Genomic DNA, 15019 nt, shown 5'->3' on the forward strand with positions numbered 1-15019 from the left:
ATGAAATGTATCTAGCCTCCTTTTTTTTGCAAGGCACAACCTGAAAATAAAATATCTGCAAATAGCTGTTTGCTTTGTTCAACCTCTGAATAAGCACTTAGTAAATAAGAATATCCAATTGACCAGTGAGCATATGAAATCACCCATCATCAGAGAAGTACAAAATAAAACAATGAATGGCCAGTACACACCTACCTCAGAAACGCTAAAATTAAAATCAGACAAACAAACATCAAACTTTGGCAAGCATGCATAGTAACCAGAACTTTCCTATAAGTTAGTGGGGCTGGAGATTGGGACAGCCAGTTTGGGAAGGCAGTTTGGCCCTGTGACCCGCCGGTCCTGCTCCTGTATCTAGCAGACGTCATACCATTGTTGCAGTCAAAGACACATCGTAGGATGTTTCTAGCAGTATATTCATAATAGCCCCAAACTGGAAACAACAAGTATTCATCAAGAGGAGAATGAATGAATTTTGGTGTATTCACATATTTGAACAATACACAGCAACAAGAAAACCCCCTGCCACGTTCAGTAACATGGATGAATCTACAGCTAGAATGCTGAGCACAAGTGGCTTACACACTCAAAGGGTACATACTTTGTGACTCCACTTACACGTGTTTTAGTACTCCATTCTTCAGGTCCTCTCAGTTGTCTGCCTTTTCTGAAAAGAGAAAACTCCCTTATTTCTCTTTTGTCATGAAATTGTTCTTTTTCTCATTGCCCTGTCCTCCACACAGAGGTTGCTGAGGAGCTTGGGAGGGCCGCCGCCGCCTCGTCTGTGGTTCCATATCTGCCCCGACTGCCTCTGCTTCCTTCCAAGACCCGGACGCTGAAGAAGCAGGGGGAGAACAAGGAGAACATCGAGGGGGCACAAGATGCCACAGAAAATTCTGCTTCCAGTTCAGCACCAGGTACGAGTCCCTAGGGAGGTAGAGGCAGACTGCCTTGTTTAAAGAGCCATGGGGTGTGAAGCTTTTATTTCCACTTTCCTGCCCGTCTTCCTCAAGGCAAAGGGTGGCGGGCATCTGTTTTATTTACCACTCTAGTCCACGGCTCTGCATTGCCAGTGTTAGTAGTCGTGATCTGTCCATTCAGCACACAACTCTGCCTCCCACTCCATTTCCTAAACTCTTGATTCTCAAGTAGTTGCATTCCTTACGGTTCTGGCAAAGATTTCTTCACTGAGTCTGACAGGTGAAGCCAGCTTGTGCTGTAGTTGCCAGAGAAAAGATGGATGCTGAGATAAAAGCCAGCAGGTTTATTTCTTTCCATTTATATCTCACATCACATTTGGAACAGCAGTGTGACATGATAATGTATTAGTTTCCTCCGAGTGTCCTGCTAACACTTGACTTTTAATAGATGCCAACAACACTCTTCACTGTCTTCACTCAGGCGAGTCACTTACTTTTCACAATACTGATTGGCTGTTGTTATTTGTTTTAAATCAGGGTTCATTAGAAGTGCACAGGCCCCCAGTGGGTCCCCAGCACTGCCTCGAAAGCAGAGAGACAAGTCACCCAGCAGCCTCTTGGAAGATGCCAAAGAGACATGCTTCACCAGAGATAGGAAGGGAGGCTTCTTCAGCTCCTTTATGAAAAAGAGAAACGCTCCCACACCCCCCAAACGCAGCAGCTCCTTCCGAGAAATGGAGAACCAGCCCCACAAGAAATACGAACTGACGGGTAACTTCTCATCTGTTGCTTCTCTGCAGCATGCTGAAGGGTTCTCTCTCACTCCTGCCCAGCAAGAAGCGAGTCTGGTGCCACCCAAGTGCTATGGGGGTAGCTTTGCACAGAGGAACCTCTGTAATGACGACGGTGGTGGGGGTGGGGGCAGTGGCGCTGCTGGGGGTGGGTGGTCTGGCATCACAGGCTTCTTTACACCACGCTTAATCAAAAAGACACTGGGCTTACGAGCAGGTAAACCCACAGCCAGTGATGACACATCCAAGCCTTTTCCAAGGTCAAACTCTACATCTTCCGTGTCCTCAGGGCTTCCAGAGCAGGATAGGATGGCAATGACCCTTCCCAGGAACTGCCAGAGGTCCAAACTCCAGCTGGAAAGGACAGTGTCCACCTCTTCTCAGCCAGAAGAGAATGTGGACAGGGCCAATGACACACTTCCAAAAAAATCAGAGGAAGGTGCCGCTCCGACCAGAGAGAGACCAAAAGCCAAACTTTTGCCCAGAGGAGGCACCGCTCTTCCTCTCAGAACCCCCTCTGGGGATCCAGCCACTACAGAGAAGGATTCTCCAGGGTTAGGGGTGGCTGGAGTGGCAGCTGCCCCCAAGAGCAAGGAGAGGAATGGTGGGGCACGACTTGGCATGGCTGGAGTCCCAGAGGATGGCGAGCAGACCGGCTGGGCTTCTCCAGCCAAGACTGCCGCCGTCCTCCCAACCACTCATAACCACAAAGTGCCCGTCCTTATCTCACCCACTCTGAAGCACACTCCAGCTGACGTGCAGCTCATTGGCACAGACTCTCAGGGGAATAAATTCAAGCTCTTATCAGAGCATCAGGTCACTTCCTCTGGAGACAAGGACCGACCCCGCCGGGTAAAACCAAAGTGTGCCCCACCCCCACCGCCAGTGATGAGACTACTGCAGCAGCCGTCCGTGTGCTCAGACTCCACGGAAGAGCCCGCCGCCCTGACTGCAGTCCAGCCCAAGTCAGAAACACAGGAGGGAGGGAAAAAGGCGGCTCCAGGGGCGGTGCCCACCAGTGGGAAAGCTGGGAGGCCTGTGATGCCTCCACCTCAAGTGCCTCTGCCCACATCTTCCATCTCGCCAGCCAAAATGGCCAATGGCACAGCGGGTACTAAAGTGGCTCTGAGAAAAACCAAACAGGCGGCCGAGAAAATCTCAGCCGACAAGATCAGCAAGGAGGCCCTGCTGGAATGTGCTGACCTACTGTCCAGTGCCATCACGGAACCTGTGCCCAACAGCCAGCTGGTGGACACTGGCCACCAGCTGCTCGACTACTGCTCAGGCTATGTGGACTGCATCCCCCAAACTCGCAACAAATTTGCCTTCCGAGAGGCTGTGAGCAAACTGGAACTCAGCCTGCAGGAGCTGCAGGTGTCTTCCGCAGCCGCTGGCGTGCCCGGGGCAAACCCTGTCCTTAACAACTTACTGTCGTGTGTACAGGAAATCAGTGATGTGGTGCAGAGGTAGCCACTGGAAGCCAAGTGGGAACATGCACACATTTCTGAGGGGAGAGGGAAAGGGACTTGTTTTACTTGTGTTCTCGTTTCAGAAAATGGAAGACTGATACTTGAGTGTGTTTCTGTGAAGTACCTCAGATCTCTGAGTTCTCACGTTTACAGGTTCATCTCAACAATAACAAAAAGCAAAATCCATGGGAGAGAGGGAAAATAGATGGGGGCAGGGCAGTCGTGGGCCAATCAGAAGCCGCACTGAAGCATCAGGGACGTGTGCCTGTCGAGCTGCGAAGGACTGAGTCCAGCCCGTCCTCACTGGAGCGGTGTGAGCTGGCCGAACAGGGCTGTGCAGTGAGGCCGCGGGGCCTGTGCCCAGACCATGGGGTGGCTGTGGCTCTCACTTTGCACCACATGGAAGGGAATTGACCAGGGGCTCCAGCAGGTACTAGTGGTACTGATCTCAGTGAGTGGGTGGGGACGTGCCAAGAGGTCTTGTTCAAGGCTGTTGGAAGCTGCTCTTAGCCTGGCTCCCACAAGGTCACGGCTGCAGTAAGAGCTGCAGATCAGATGGCTAGATGCAAAACTGGGAAATGTGGCTCTATCTGTACATGCCTGTCCTGTTGTCTGTTGGTGTGTTAGTTGGTGCCGGAGGTAAAGAACGCTAGGATTGTGTGTTCAGGGAGATTGAAACCTCGTCCTGCATTGTGTACTGCCTAGCAGAAGCCACTTCTCCCAGGCTAGTGTATGATTTCGTAATGGATGAGGATGGGCTTTGTGCTCATTGGTGCCTATCTGTGATCCATAGGCATAGGGGGTCTCTGGTGGTTTTCTTCTGCCCCTTGCTGGGCAGGCTGTCTTCCTCTGTCCTGGCAGCATTCAGGGCATTAACCAGCATTGAACACTATTGAAAATAATGGTCCTGGACAGGGCTCTCAGGAGAGTCTCTGCATACTGACATACTGGCCAGGGACTTGAGCAGCTATGTATGTTTCTTTATCAACTAAAGTGCCAGGGAAAAGGGTGTCTTCTTGAAACCCAGCATTCAGCTGAGGAGCCTCTGACTGAGGGGAAAAGCTGGCTTGGTCCTAATGACTCTTTCTCTCTACCTTTCCTCTCCCTTATCACCTTAGACCCAATCCAGGTAGAGAGTGGGGAGAAGCATTCTCTCACTCTGCGTGGATTTCAAATGAATCACCCTAAGTTATTGTCACATGCTTTTCTTCTTTCACTGGCTCCCCCTGCCAGTTGTTGTGCTTGTTTGTAAAGATCATACTGGAAATACTCTTTGATATTTATTTTTTCATTTCACCTCTATTTAAAAATGCATAATTGAAGGAGCAGGGCATTTTCAGGGGACGCCGATTAGATCCTGGAAACCTAATGGTTTCTTTTCCTTCCCTATTCAGTTATTGTTACAGAAGTTAATTAGGATCACTTCTGAATTTAGAACCAAATCTAACTGTTCAGATGTTATTAATACTCTCGATACCAGGTCTAAGTCCAGTGACCACTTCATTCTCTTTTTAAAACTTTATGCCCCCTCCATTCCTGCCTCCAAAGAGAATGCAGTATTTTTTAAAAACTCATTTTTTTTTTACTCCCAAAGGAATATTAACTTAGGAAGATAGGAATTCAGCACTGATGGACAGTGAGTTTTCTTCCTGGCTTTGTCATTGATCCACTGTCAGCCCCATCGCCCCTTCTCTTAATCTATTAAATGGAGGTAATGATACATGTTCTCAAGGGTGTTTTGCAAATAAGTGTATAGTTATCCCTTTGAGAGCCTCTCTGGAAAGCTCTTTAGTGCAGTATTGTTATGTATGAATACACATTTTTCATTCTCCTTTTTCATCATCTTTGCTTGGTGATGAAATTTAAAACTGCTGAGATTATACTAATCAGGCTAAGGGGAAAAATGGTTTTGGACAGAGTTTGGCATCTTTGACCAAGAAGAAATTTTAGTTTTCATTAGAAAGAAAGGAATTGATTCTTTCTATGGGTGTTCCAGAGGAGTCCCAGGCAAAAAGAAGAAAAAAGCAGGGAGGAGACCGTATTGGGCATTCCTTTCAGGGGTTGGGTAATCCCTCTGTTACTTGTTGGTGGAACACAGGTAACCAGAGATCTGGCTAATCTCTTTGTAATGTTTAGAAGAGTTCCCTTTAACTTGGATTTGAAAACCAACAATCCTCCGGCCACCTTCTTCTTTGCCACTCTCCTTCATCACATACTTCCATAAACTTGAAATTGTTTTAGCAATTAGCCTTTTAAGGGTAGGGCAGGGAGAGCTAAAACTTTAGAATATTATTATGCTGCTTTTTAAGTTTATCCCTGTCATTGTGGATGCAAGTTGAGGGATTAGAATCGTTTTTCAGGGGATTTTCTTTCTTTCTTTCTTTTTTAAAGCAAGGGGTCTTTTCTTGAAAGCTCTGAAAATAAGCCTTGGAGGAACACTACTGAGTGTATTTAAGCTCCCTGGTTTTCTCACCGAAGAGCAGTCTTTGAGGGTGAGGGCTGGGTCTTACTCAGGGGTAGCACCTGGCTCTGTCTCGTTCATAGTAGGTGCTCAGTATGTCCATGAATGGATTTTCTTTTTTTTTTTTTTTTCTCAACACTGTCAAGAGTGGCATTGACTGTTGCAGCACACTCCATCCACATGACGCTTTAACTGGAGCTTCAGGAGTTGAGGGCTCAGGGTTTGGGCTAAAGAGACACTGTCAACTTACTATAAAAATGTAACTTGGGTTTTTTTCCTTTTTCTACTTGAAAGGGACCAGATTTTTAAAAAACTAACCATATATAAATTTAAACATTTGAATTCAAAGCAGAGAAAATTACTTTTAGAAACTAAAAATGTAGTTTAATTCTGTCTAGTTTAAAAACAAAGTAGACAGCAGGAGCAAAAGCCCTTCTACAAGGTGTTGAAGACTTTCTAAAGTGGTTATTTGTATGCATCCCTTTGGGGTTACCACAGATGAATCCTCTCATGTACAGATAATATGATTTTAGTTTAGATTTACTACCTTACAATGCAGTGTTGTGTAAAATACATCTTGTTTGTGCTTTACATGAAGTATTTTCTTAAAAGGCTTTGTGTACAATTAAAATGTGTATATTTTCCTACAGATGTCCATTGTGACTTTCAGAGATATAGCCTTAAAAAAAAATTGGTCCTGAGAAATTTATTCAGTGTTTTTCCAGGTGACCTCTATACATTGAGGTTATTAGGTCTCCAGTAGACCCAGTGGCACCGCACTCCAGTACTCTTGCCTGTAAAATCCCATGGTTAGAGGAGCCTGGTAGGCTGCAGTCCATGGGGTCACTAAGAGTTGGACACGACTAAGCGGCTTTACTTTCACTTTTCACTTTCACGCATTGGAGAAGGAAATGGCAACCCACTCCAGTGTTCTTGCCTGGAGAATCCCAGGGACCGGGGAGCCTGGTGGGCTTCCGTCTCTGGGGTCGCACAGGGTCGGACACGACTGAAGCGACTTAGCAGCAGCAGACCCTTTTTTAGCTGAATTATGGGGTTTAGAGTTAGAATTTTTGTACACTTCAGCTGAAAGTTGACTGGTAAAATAGTGCCCAGTTAATAAAATGCTGACTTTGTTAAGGCACCACCCATATTTATTTAACAAAGTCATGCTTTAAGGCTTTTAAAGCTTTTGGGCTTTAAGGATACAGTTTAGATAAGTGATCAAGAGTTCAGACTCTAAAGCCAGTCTACAAGGCAAGTCACACTTAACCTTCCTCGGCCTTAGTTTCTTCATTGGAAAACAGGGATACTAATAGTAACTACCTCAGGGTTGTTGTAAGGATTAAATGAGATAATGTGTGTAAGATACTTCGCTTGAGTGTCTGGCATGTAATGAGTACTCCACAAATGTTAACTACTACTGTTATTAACACTTAATCCAATGAGCTTTTGCCAAGGATGTGCAACAAAATTTCCTGGAGTTTAAAAAAAAAAAAAAACACCAACAAAAATCCTGATTCATTGGCCTCACCCTGTGGAATTCCCTGTGGGGCCAGGTCTCAACCAGTGTGTTTTCCAAGAATCTCTCCAGCACTGTGAGCAGTAGCAACACTCGAGCTTTTTTCTTCACAGGTTAAGAAATGGCAGGAGAGGATGTTTAAGTTACTTGCCCATGAGCTCAGAGCAGTTACTTAGTGGCAGAGCCAAGGCTAGAGTGTGGTTCTTAATTCACTTTCTCATTGTGGGGTCTTGCCACCGTTCCTGTTGCCTTGTGAGACACTGCAAAAAAAGTGACTCAGACAATCCGTCTGCATGGTGCTGCACACTTTCTAAAGCACACGTTCGTGGCACTCTCTGACCTTAAGGGACTTGAATGTTAAGTAATGGCTACACTAGCAAAGCAGGCGTTCAGTAGAACTCAGTAATTTAAAAAATTATATGGGGTCATTCTTTTGGACAGACCTTAGCAACACAGCAATCTGCACTTTGTAATGAAGAAGTAGCAACTTAAAAAAAAAAATCTAGTCCTACATTCCTTTTTCTTAAACAAAAACAAAAAACTTTATTGTTTCGTATCATTTTAATAATTGACATAATGTATGAAAGCACTTTGAGAAAGAGTAATATAACTGTAAAGTTGTATTATTAATGTCTATTTAGACATAGACATCTATAACGTCTGTATAGATGTCTGTAATTTAGACACTAAATGTCTGTTTAGATGATGATTGACTTACAAGTTTTGTGTGCAAGGGACCCGAAAAAAGAGATATATAAACAATCAGCTCTGTGATTCATCACGTTTATAAGTACGGAACTGCTAAATGAATACGTGCAGGTGTAGTAACTGTTTTGCTAAAATGGTAACTCAGTGCCGAATAACTTCCCAAAACTAGGGACCAACTTTCTGGCTTAATTATAAAACTTCAGTAACATGTACTCACTCCAGAACAAAGACGCTCTTCCAGGGACCTTGACTCAAGAAGAGTGAGGCGCTCTCACCCCTGAACATTTGTCCACCACATGCTCAGCCGTTTCATGTCCTAAATACAGATGGTGGGAGCAGACTCATTACCTGTTCACGTTGACAGTGTCTTTTTTAACCTGTGTCCTGTAGAGTTTTGTTGATTTTGGGGGGGCGGGGGGATGGCTGTAGAACCAGTGCACTTTGGGAATTACTTTTCTAGGATTTCCTACCAATTATAGATGAGCTTGACATTTACCATCCTTTTTTTTTTTTTTTTTGTCTTGTCTCCTAAGAGGAGTAGCGGAACGTAACTCACCTCTTAAATTATAAAGATACTCAAGAGGAAGTTGCATTGGTGGCCACTTCTGGGTTGTAGCTCACTGCTTTCGGGCCTCTCCTACTTCCTTCCATTTTTGCTACTGATGTCACTGTTACCATCAGGCTCTGCATTCAACCCCCCATGCCCCAAGGCATTCACGTTGAGCTGACAGGGTTGTCTACATTTTTATTCTTGATGATTTTTGGGTTTCATCATCTTGCTTGCATTAACTCATTCTACCTGGGTTTAGGGGCCATCTCTGTGTCCCAAGCATCTGTTACGACCAGTCATCTTTAGGTAAGTGTCTCTGGACATAAATTTCTTCTTATGTATTAATAGACTTCAGCTGTCTGTATCTCTGTCTCAGCTTCTGTCAAGCCAGTAGCTCAGTTCTTTGGTAACCTCCTGCTTCAGTTGGGGATGTGTGGGAACAGGCGAGAAATAGGGAAAGGCAGCTCTGGGGTTGCCTGTACCTTCCATGTGACCGCCCAGGGACATCTCTACTAGCCAGAGCCTCACCAGTCAGAGAGGAGAGGCCTTGGGCTGGTTCAGAAACTTGTCCCACTCTTTAACAGTGGGGAATTTATATTCTTTGGAGGGAGCTCCAGTTTTTCCAGCTACCAGACTTTTAAAAGTAAAGGCTGGCTTTTCTTGGGCAAGCCAGCATTGTTGCCTGGAGTGACAATTACCATTACCTGCTTTGTTGCAGCTCCGTGACAGCCAGAAGTTCACTGCCATCTGCCCTCCCGTGTGACTTGGGGGAGTGGGTGGGGAGGCTCTCAGGGCTGTGGAAGGGGCGGCGCCCGAGCATCTGAGCCCCAGTGGCCCCAGCCTGTCTTCTGTGACCTTACTGCAGAGTCCCAGAAGACAGCCTCTGCCCTGGGGCTGCTGCTTTTCACACTACCTGCCTGAGCTGTGTGTGTTCTGTCTTGAGATAACAAGGGTGCAAGAGATTTCCTTTATTTCTGATTCCACATCGTAGACCCACATCTCCCTCGGAAGTTAGGGAAGACTCCACCCTGTGATCACCCAGGTGATCATCAGTGTTTTTCTCCAGGTGAGGAGGCCAGTGTGGGGCATCTTGATTCCGGGCTGATTCAGAGTGGCAGACATCATTCCTAGAGAACTGTGCCTTCAGAGATGGGTTTCGTGTGTTTTGCAGAGGAAAGGATTTGTCAGCTAGGTTGATGTTGCATGGTTATTGAACTAAAACTGGGGGAAACGAACTTTCTGGTGGCGGTGGCTCAGAGCCACAGTTGGTGGGCTGTTCTCTCCACATGGGCTGCTGGCTAGGTAGACGCTGCATGTTTCTCCACCTGCTTGGTGAGCTGGGGGAAGACGCTCTCAATTGGGCCTTTTCCACCCTCCAAGCGCACTATTACAAATTTGAAACAGTTGACCTGTCCTAGAAAATGTACATCCTTTCCCTTCCCCATTGCTCTGTGACCTGAACACAGCAGCAGGGCCTGTGACCTCAGCCCGCGGTCACAGGTGACATGTGCTCAGATCTTCAAACCTGCAGCCCATCTGTGGGAAAGGATGTCTCCTTTTAGGTTGAAGGGCCGTGGAGCACCCCTCGCCCCCCCCACCCCGACTCCCCAACACACACTGTCTGTGTCTGTTTTGTGAGATTCTCTGTTCATCATTGTACTCAAAGCAGCAAGTTTCCGGATTCTTCCTATCATTCAAGCTGCTGAGCTATTATACACACAGGGCTTGAGGTCTCGGCGAATTCTCAATAACTCTTCAGGACATGGGGGAGGTAGACTGTGAAATGCCAGCAGGCTTTTAGAAAGGAAATGCATAGTTTGTCTGGTTGGAGCTTGCTTAAATTTGCCTCTAAGCCTCAGGATAGGCATTTTGAATCATGTAATTAAACACTATAAACTCTAAATTGGAGAATGGGACTTCTGGCTAGTAAAGTTTTCACATCAAAAGATAATTTTCAGCATTTCTAACACAGTAATAACATAGGTAGGCCAAACAAATTTATTCTCGATTCAGAAGTTATTGGTGGAGAATCCAAATACTGTTCTGTACAATTCAGAAGTAGCATGCCATGTGTTATGAGTGGCAAGAATGCCACGAGACAGATGTTTCCAATAGATGAGGGCCCGATAACCAGCCTTCCTCTGTTTTGACAAACCGGTTTTCACTGTGACCACTCTTGGAACTCCATCATGAAGGACATTTGCTGAGACTTTGAGAAGTCACCTTGATTAGACTATCCTTCAGAGAAATTAGTATTCAGCAGCTGGAAGGACCCATGAGGTACTCATCTTACCATTCTTTAGGGCGAATGTTTGGACACCACCATATTTCAGATCTGCGCAGAGGGTACACGCGATTCCACATTATGTACATACACTGTTGTCGTGCTAAGAAGGAAGGGAGTGGGAGGAGCTACTCAGATTTCCCTGTGGTGACTGGAAGCTGTGCCCTGGTTAGTGTGTGTGCTGTGAACGGGCTGGCTGAGCTCTCTGTGCATGCTCAGAGCCCTGTCCCCTGGGTAGACCCCACACTTTCCTTTCTTTGCAATCTTAATTCTGTAGTGACTATCAGTGGAGAAACTCCAGTGTTGTGCTCGCTTGGCAAAAATGAGTTTGAACATTTCATGGTGGTTGATAGAACTTTGTCCTTAAACCATATGATTCAGATCCTTTAAAACTTGTTTAATGTTTATACCAAAGGTCACGCTCTGCAGGTGTATGTGTGATGGGGCACAGAGGAGCGGGTCTGGAGGGCCTACCCCTGGGTGCGTTGCTAAGGGGACACAGTGAGGCAGTGTGGGATTTAACTGAAAACACGTCAATCATGGGTCACACTACCAGTGTTGTCAGGTATTTGTTCTTAATTGTTATTGTAATATATTTTCAGGTGTTTCGTTTTTCTAATTTAATACTTTCACCCTGTTGTCTGACTGTGAACTGCTAACAGTGTTAAACTTGATGTAAATAATGAGACCCTTGAAAGGGGAATGCTGTCTGCCTGTTGTCTCACAAGGCTTGCCAACTTGTGTTTTATTTTAAATAAAGGTTGCAATATTTTATTGTCAATATAGGCTTGTGATTGGAGTGTTTCTCCCATAATTTCAATTGATAGGTAATTTAAGCATAATTTCTTTATATATATATAATGGTATCTGTAAGGTAAAGAAGCTGATTTTAGCAAGCATCCCCTGAACATTCTTTCGAGTGGTCCTTTATGAGTGTGGCTACTCATCCTCTGATGGATTAGTTTGGAAATGGCCAGAGGATCATCTGGAGCCCAGCTGATACATAAGGTGAGTGATGTGTGTGAGTCTGTCCATCCATCTATCCAACATGAGCTGACTGTAAAATGAAACTTCATTCTCTCAAAGTTCATTCTGAGGACAGCTCCAAATGAAGTTCTAAAAATGTTTGGAGCCAAAGCTGCATTAATGGAATAAGTATAGAACCTCACAGGGAACATTCTAGTCTTCTTTGACTTGGTCTTCAGTTTTTAAGAAATGAGTGATTTTATTGCTTTTAGAAGTAACATTTGACTTTTATTAACTTAATTGGAGGCTAATTACTTTACAATATTGTGGTTTTTGCCATACATTGACATGAATCAGCCATGGGTGTACATGTGTCCCCCAGCCCAAACCCCCCCCTCCCACATCCCTCCCCGTCCCATCCCTCTGGTTTTGAATTTTTAATATATGTATTTTATTGAAGTGTAGTTGACTCACAGCGTTTCAGGTGCACAGCAAGGTGGTTCAGTTGTGTGTGTGTGCGTGCTCAGTCATGTCCCACTTTTTGGGACCCCCTGGACTGTAGCCCACCATGTTCCTCTCATCATGGGATTCTCTAGGCAAGGATACTGGAGTGGGTCGCCATGCCCTCCTCCAGGCTCTTCCTGATCCAGGGATCAAACCTGCATCTTCTGTGGCTCCTGCACTGCAAACAGTCTTTACCTCTGAGCCCCCTGGGGAAGCCCCGATTCAATATATGTGTATATATAGATTCAGTTCTATATATACACACATACTATTTTTTTGATTATTTTCCATTATGGGTTATTACAAGATATTAACGATAGTTTCCTGTGCTGTGCAGTAAACGTTTGTTGCTTGTTGCGTATCTGTGTTTTTAAATTAGAAATCTAGTACTTTTATCTGGTTTGTTTCACTTTTTCTGTTTCATACTCAGTGCTCCCATTTCATTTGTTTTTCAGTTTCTCCTTTTCTTTTTGATATTCTCTCTCAAGCCTTTATAAAGTGTAGTAGAAAATTTTTTGTACGTATAAATAGTATGTATATTTTAGAAAACTTAAGAATTTCTGCCTAGCTAAGAAATTTACGACATTTTGATTCCACTATTTGACTTAGTATGAATAGAATGCTCATTTCTAATAGAAGTGACATTTTGCTGAAGGATGAGTAGCATATACTCAAGTGATGTGTGTATAAGGTTCAATTAGAATGGCTGTTGTAGGGGAGCAGAATTTGGCACCCCAAAATGTGCTTCTTTAGCATAAGGATTATTTTAGGTTGGTTATAAGAAATTGCAGACACAGGTGAAGCTCTGAAAACTGAGTGAAAGTTATCCTTTTGTAAGAGATTTGCATTTGTGAGGGAGCTCTCCACTTGTTAGGGTATCTCCCTTGCTGTTCCTGGAAGAGGAGGATCAAATCTCTAGAAACTCAACAGAGAAGGTGGTGACTCATCAGTACATCTGCAGAACCACCTCACATCGGTTTACCGTGCTCTTCCTGGCAACCGTCCGTAACTGACCGCCAGCCCGCACCTCCGCACCCCCCTGGACCCAATATCTGCTATTGTCTTTTGCTGAAAATAGAGTATTTAAGGTGATAACTTCTGCCATTTCAAAGTTAGTTTTCCTGTGTCTCTCCCATTTGTACGTTTTATTAAACTTTTATTTTTCTCCTCTTAATCTTAGGTCACCTTAATTACTAGGCCAGCCAAAGACTCTAGAAAGGGAAAGGGGAAAAATTTTCCTCCTCGACCATGTTAAACATCAGTTTATACACCTCTGTACCCTCCACTGTCAGTCCTTTTCTCCCACACATTTTTAGTTTAGAAATTCAGATTTTTCTGAGAACCTCCCATTGTTATCTTTTCCCTCTTTGTATTGCTTGCAATACTTTCCAAACCCGAGGCTATGGCATTTGCAAAAAAAAAAAAAAAAAAATCATTTTAGAAACAAGTCATTAAAGCATTGGAATTGGACTACCTGAGTTGAATCCCATTTCTCCACTGACAAGCTCTGTAAAGATAATTAAACCTCTTAGAGCCCCAATTTTCTGTCGTTAAATGGTGATTACATTGATCCCTAAGTCATAATGTTAAGGATTACATGAGGTAGTTTAATCCTCCGTGTTAAGAATTGCGTGAGGTGAGGCAGCACGCGTGGCACATGACGTGTTTGCAAATGTTAAATGACCTGAAACAAACCAGGGGTCTGAGAGAACAGCGGGAAAGGCCCTTCCTGGGCTTTGAGTATGGTGCCAAAATTCTGTGTTCTGAGTACTTGATAAAACACTAACTCATTTAATTCTCAGCCCTATGAGGTAAGCACGGTCATTACTAAGGTTAAACTGAAGTTATCAACAGCTTTCCTGTGGTCTCACCAGCGGGCGGTAAGTGGCTGAGCCGCTGAGCAGTTTCTGGCTCCAGGGGAGTGTGTGGAATTACTGCACTCTGCTGCTCGTCCTGGTCCCGAGGTATGAGGTTCAGACCCAGTATTTATGACATCAGATATGGCTGACCTGTGCTGAAAGCAAGTCAGCTGTTCCGTGGCTCTGAGCCCTAAAGCTGTGCAACGTGCCTTTTAAAGTGTGTGTCTACAGAGTTTAGATCCAGGTATGTTACAGGCTTGGGGGGCTGCAGACTGTTCCCGAGATGCCTTAGACTGAGACAGGCACCTAAGCCTGACTCCCCATTTCACTGTGCAGTTAGGCCAAGTTTACTTCTGTCCCACGGGTGGTGCGAAACCGAGCTCCTTTCACGCGTTTGTGTATTGATGGGGTATCTAAGGTGGCTCGGGCTAGGTGCTCCTAGCCGCGGGGCAGCTGTTGGAGTAAATTAATGTAATTGTTAAATGGGAGAGAAGCAGAAGCGTTTTCCTTTTACTCAGGCTACAGGTGAGAGGGTGGGGAGGGCTGTAAATAAAAGGGCCACCTGAGGTGATGACATGAAAGCAGAGCCGTGTGTGATTCCAGAAGTGTGGTAGAAGGGGAGAACCAAGGGAAGGGGCAAAACGGTGAGTACCTCCTGTGTATCTAGAGGCACAGTGCCCACATCTACACGTGGCTGTTCGGTCCTCAAGGACGACTTTAAAGCTGGGAGCACAGGAGTGCTGTTTTCATATATAAGGGCAAGATGCTGTGGAGGCCTCTTCAGTAAGAGGCAGAAATAGCCCGGCTCAGTTGATGTGGTCGCGCAGCAAACGGAGGTAAGTTGGCAGAGCAGGTGACCCCCCTGTCAGCTCTGGGTGTCAGCACACACCCCATCTCCACCAGTCCCCATCCGTACCACCTGGCGCATGGAATTTTGCTGTGGGAGCATGATTACTAGGGCTCAGTAAGAAGGTAAGTAAGCCGAGGG

General features: G+C 45.1%; 1 protein-coding gene across 8 annotated transcripts in view; it reads left to right on the plus strand.

Annotated features, from left to right (window-relative positions):
- Positions 1-6423, plus strand: part of ABL2 (ABL proto-oncogene 2, non-receptor tyrosine kinase) — a 98853-nt gene extending 92430 nt beyond the window's left edge. For 4 of the 8 annotated variants that reach the window (XM_006048568.4, XM_006048570.4, XM_006048571.4 and 1 more), the window contains 3 exons: positions 744-917; positions 1458-1691; positions 2001-6423. In XM_006048568.4, the coding sequence (XP_006048630.4) occupies positions 744-917; positions 1458-1691; positions 2001-3181 (1589 nt within the window). In that variant the 3' untranslated portion in view covers positions 3182-6423. Of the gene's footprint in view, positions 1-743; positions 918-1457 lie in introns of all 8 variants that reach the window. The other 4 variants (XM_006048565.4, XM_006048567.4, XM_025285557.3 and 1 more) reach the window with 1 other exon arrangement.
- Positions 6424-15019: the final 8596 nt, after the last annotated feature.

This window comes from Bubalus bubalis, chromosome 5 (assembly GCF_019923935.1).
Source record: "Bubalus bubalis isolate 160015118507 breed Murrah chromosome 5, NDDB_SH_1, whole genome shotgun sequence".
Classification (NCBI taxonomy): domain Eukaryota; kingdom Metazoa; phylum Chordata; class Mammalia; order Artiodactyla; family Bovidae; genus Bubalus; species Bubalus bubalis.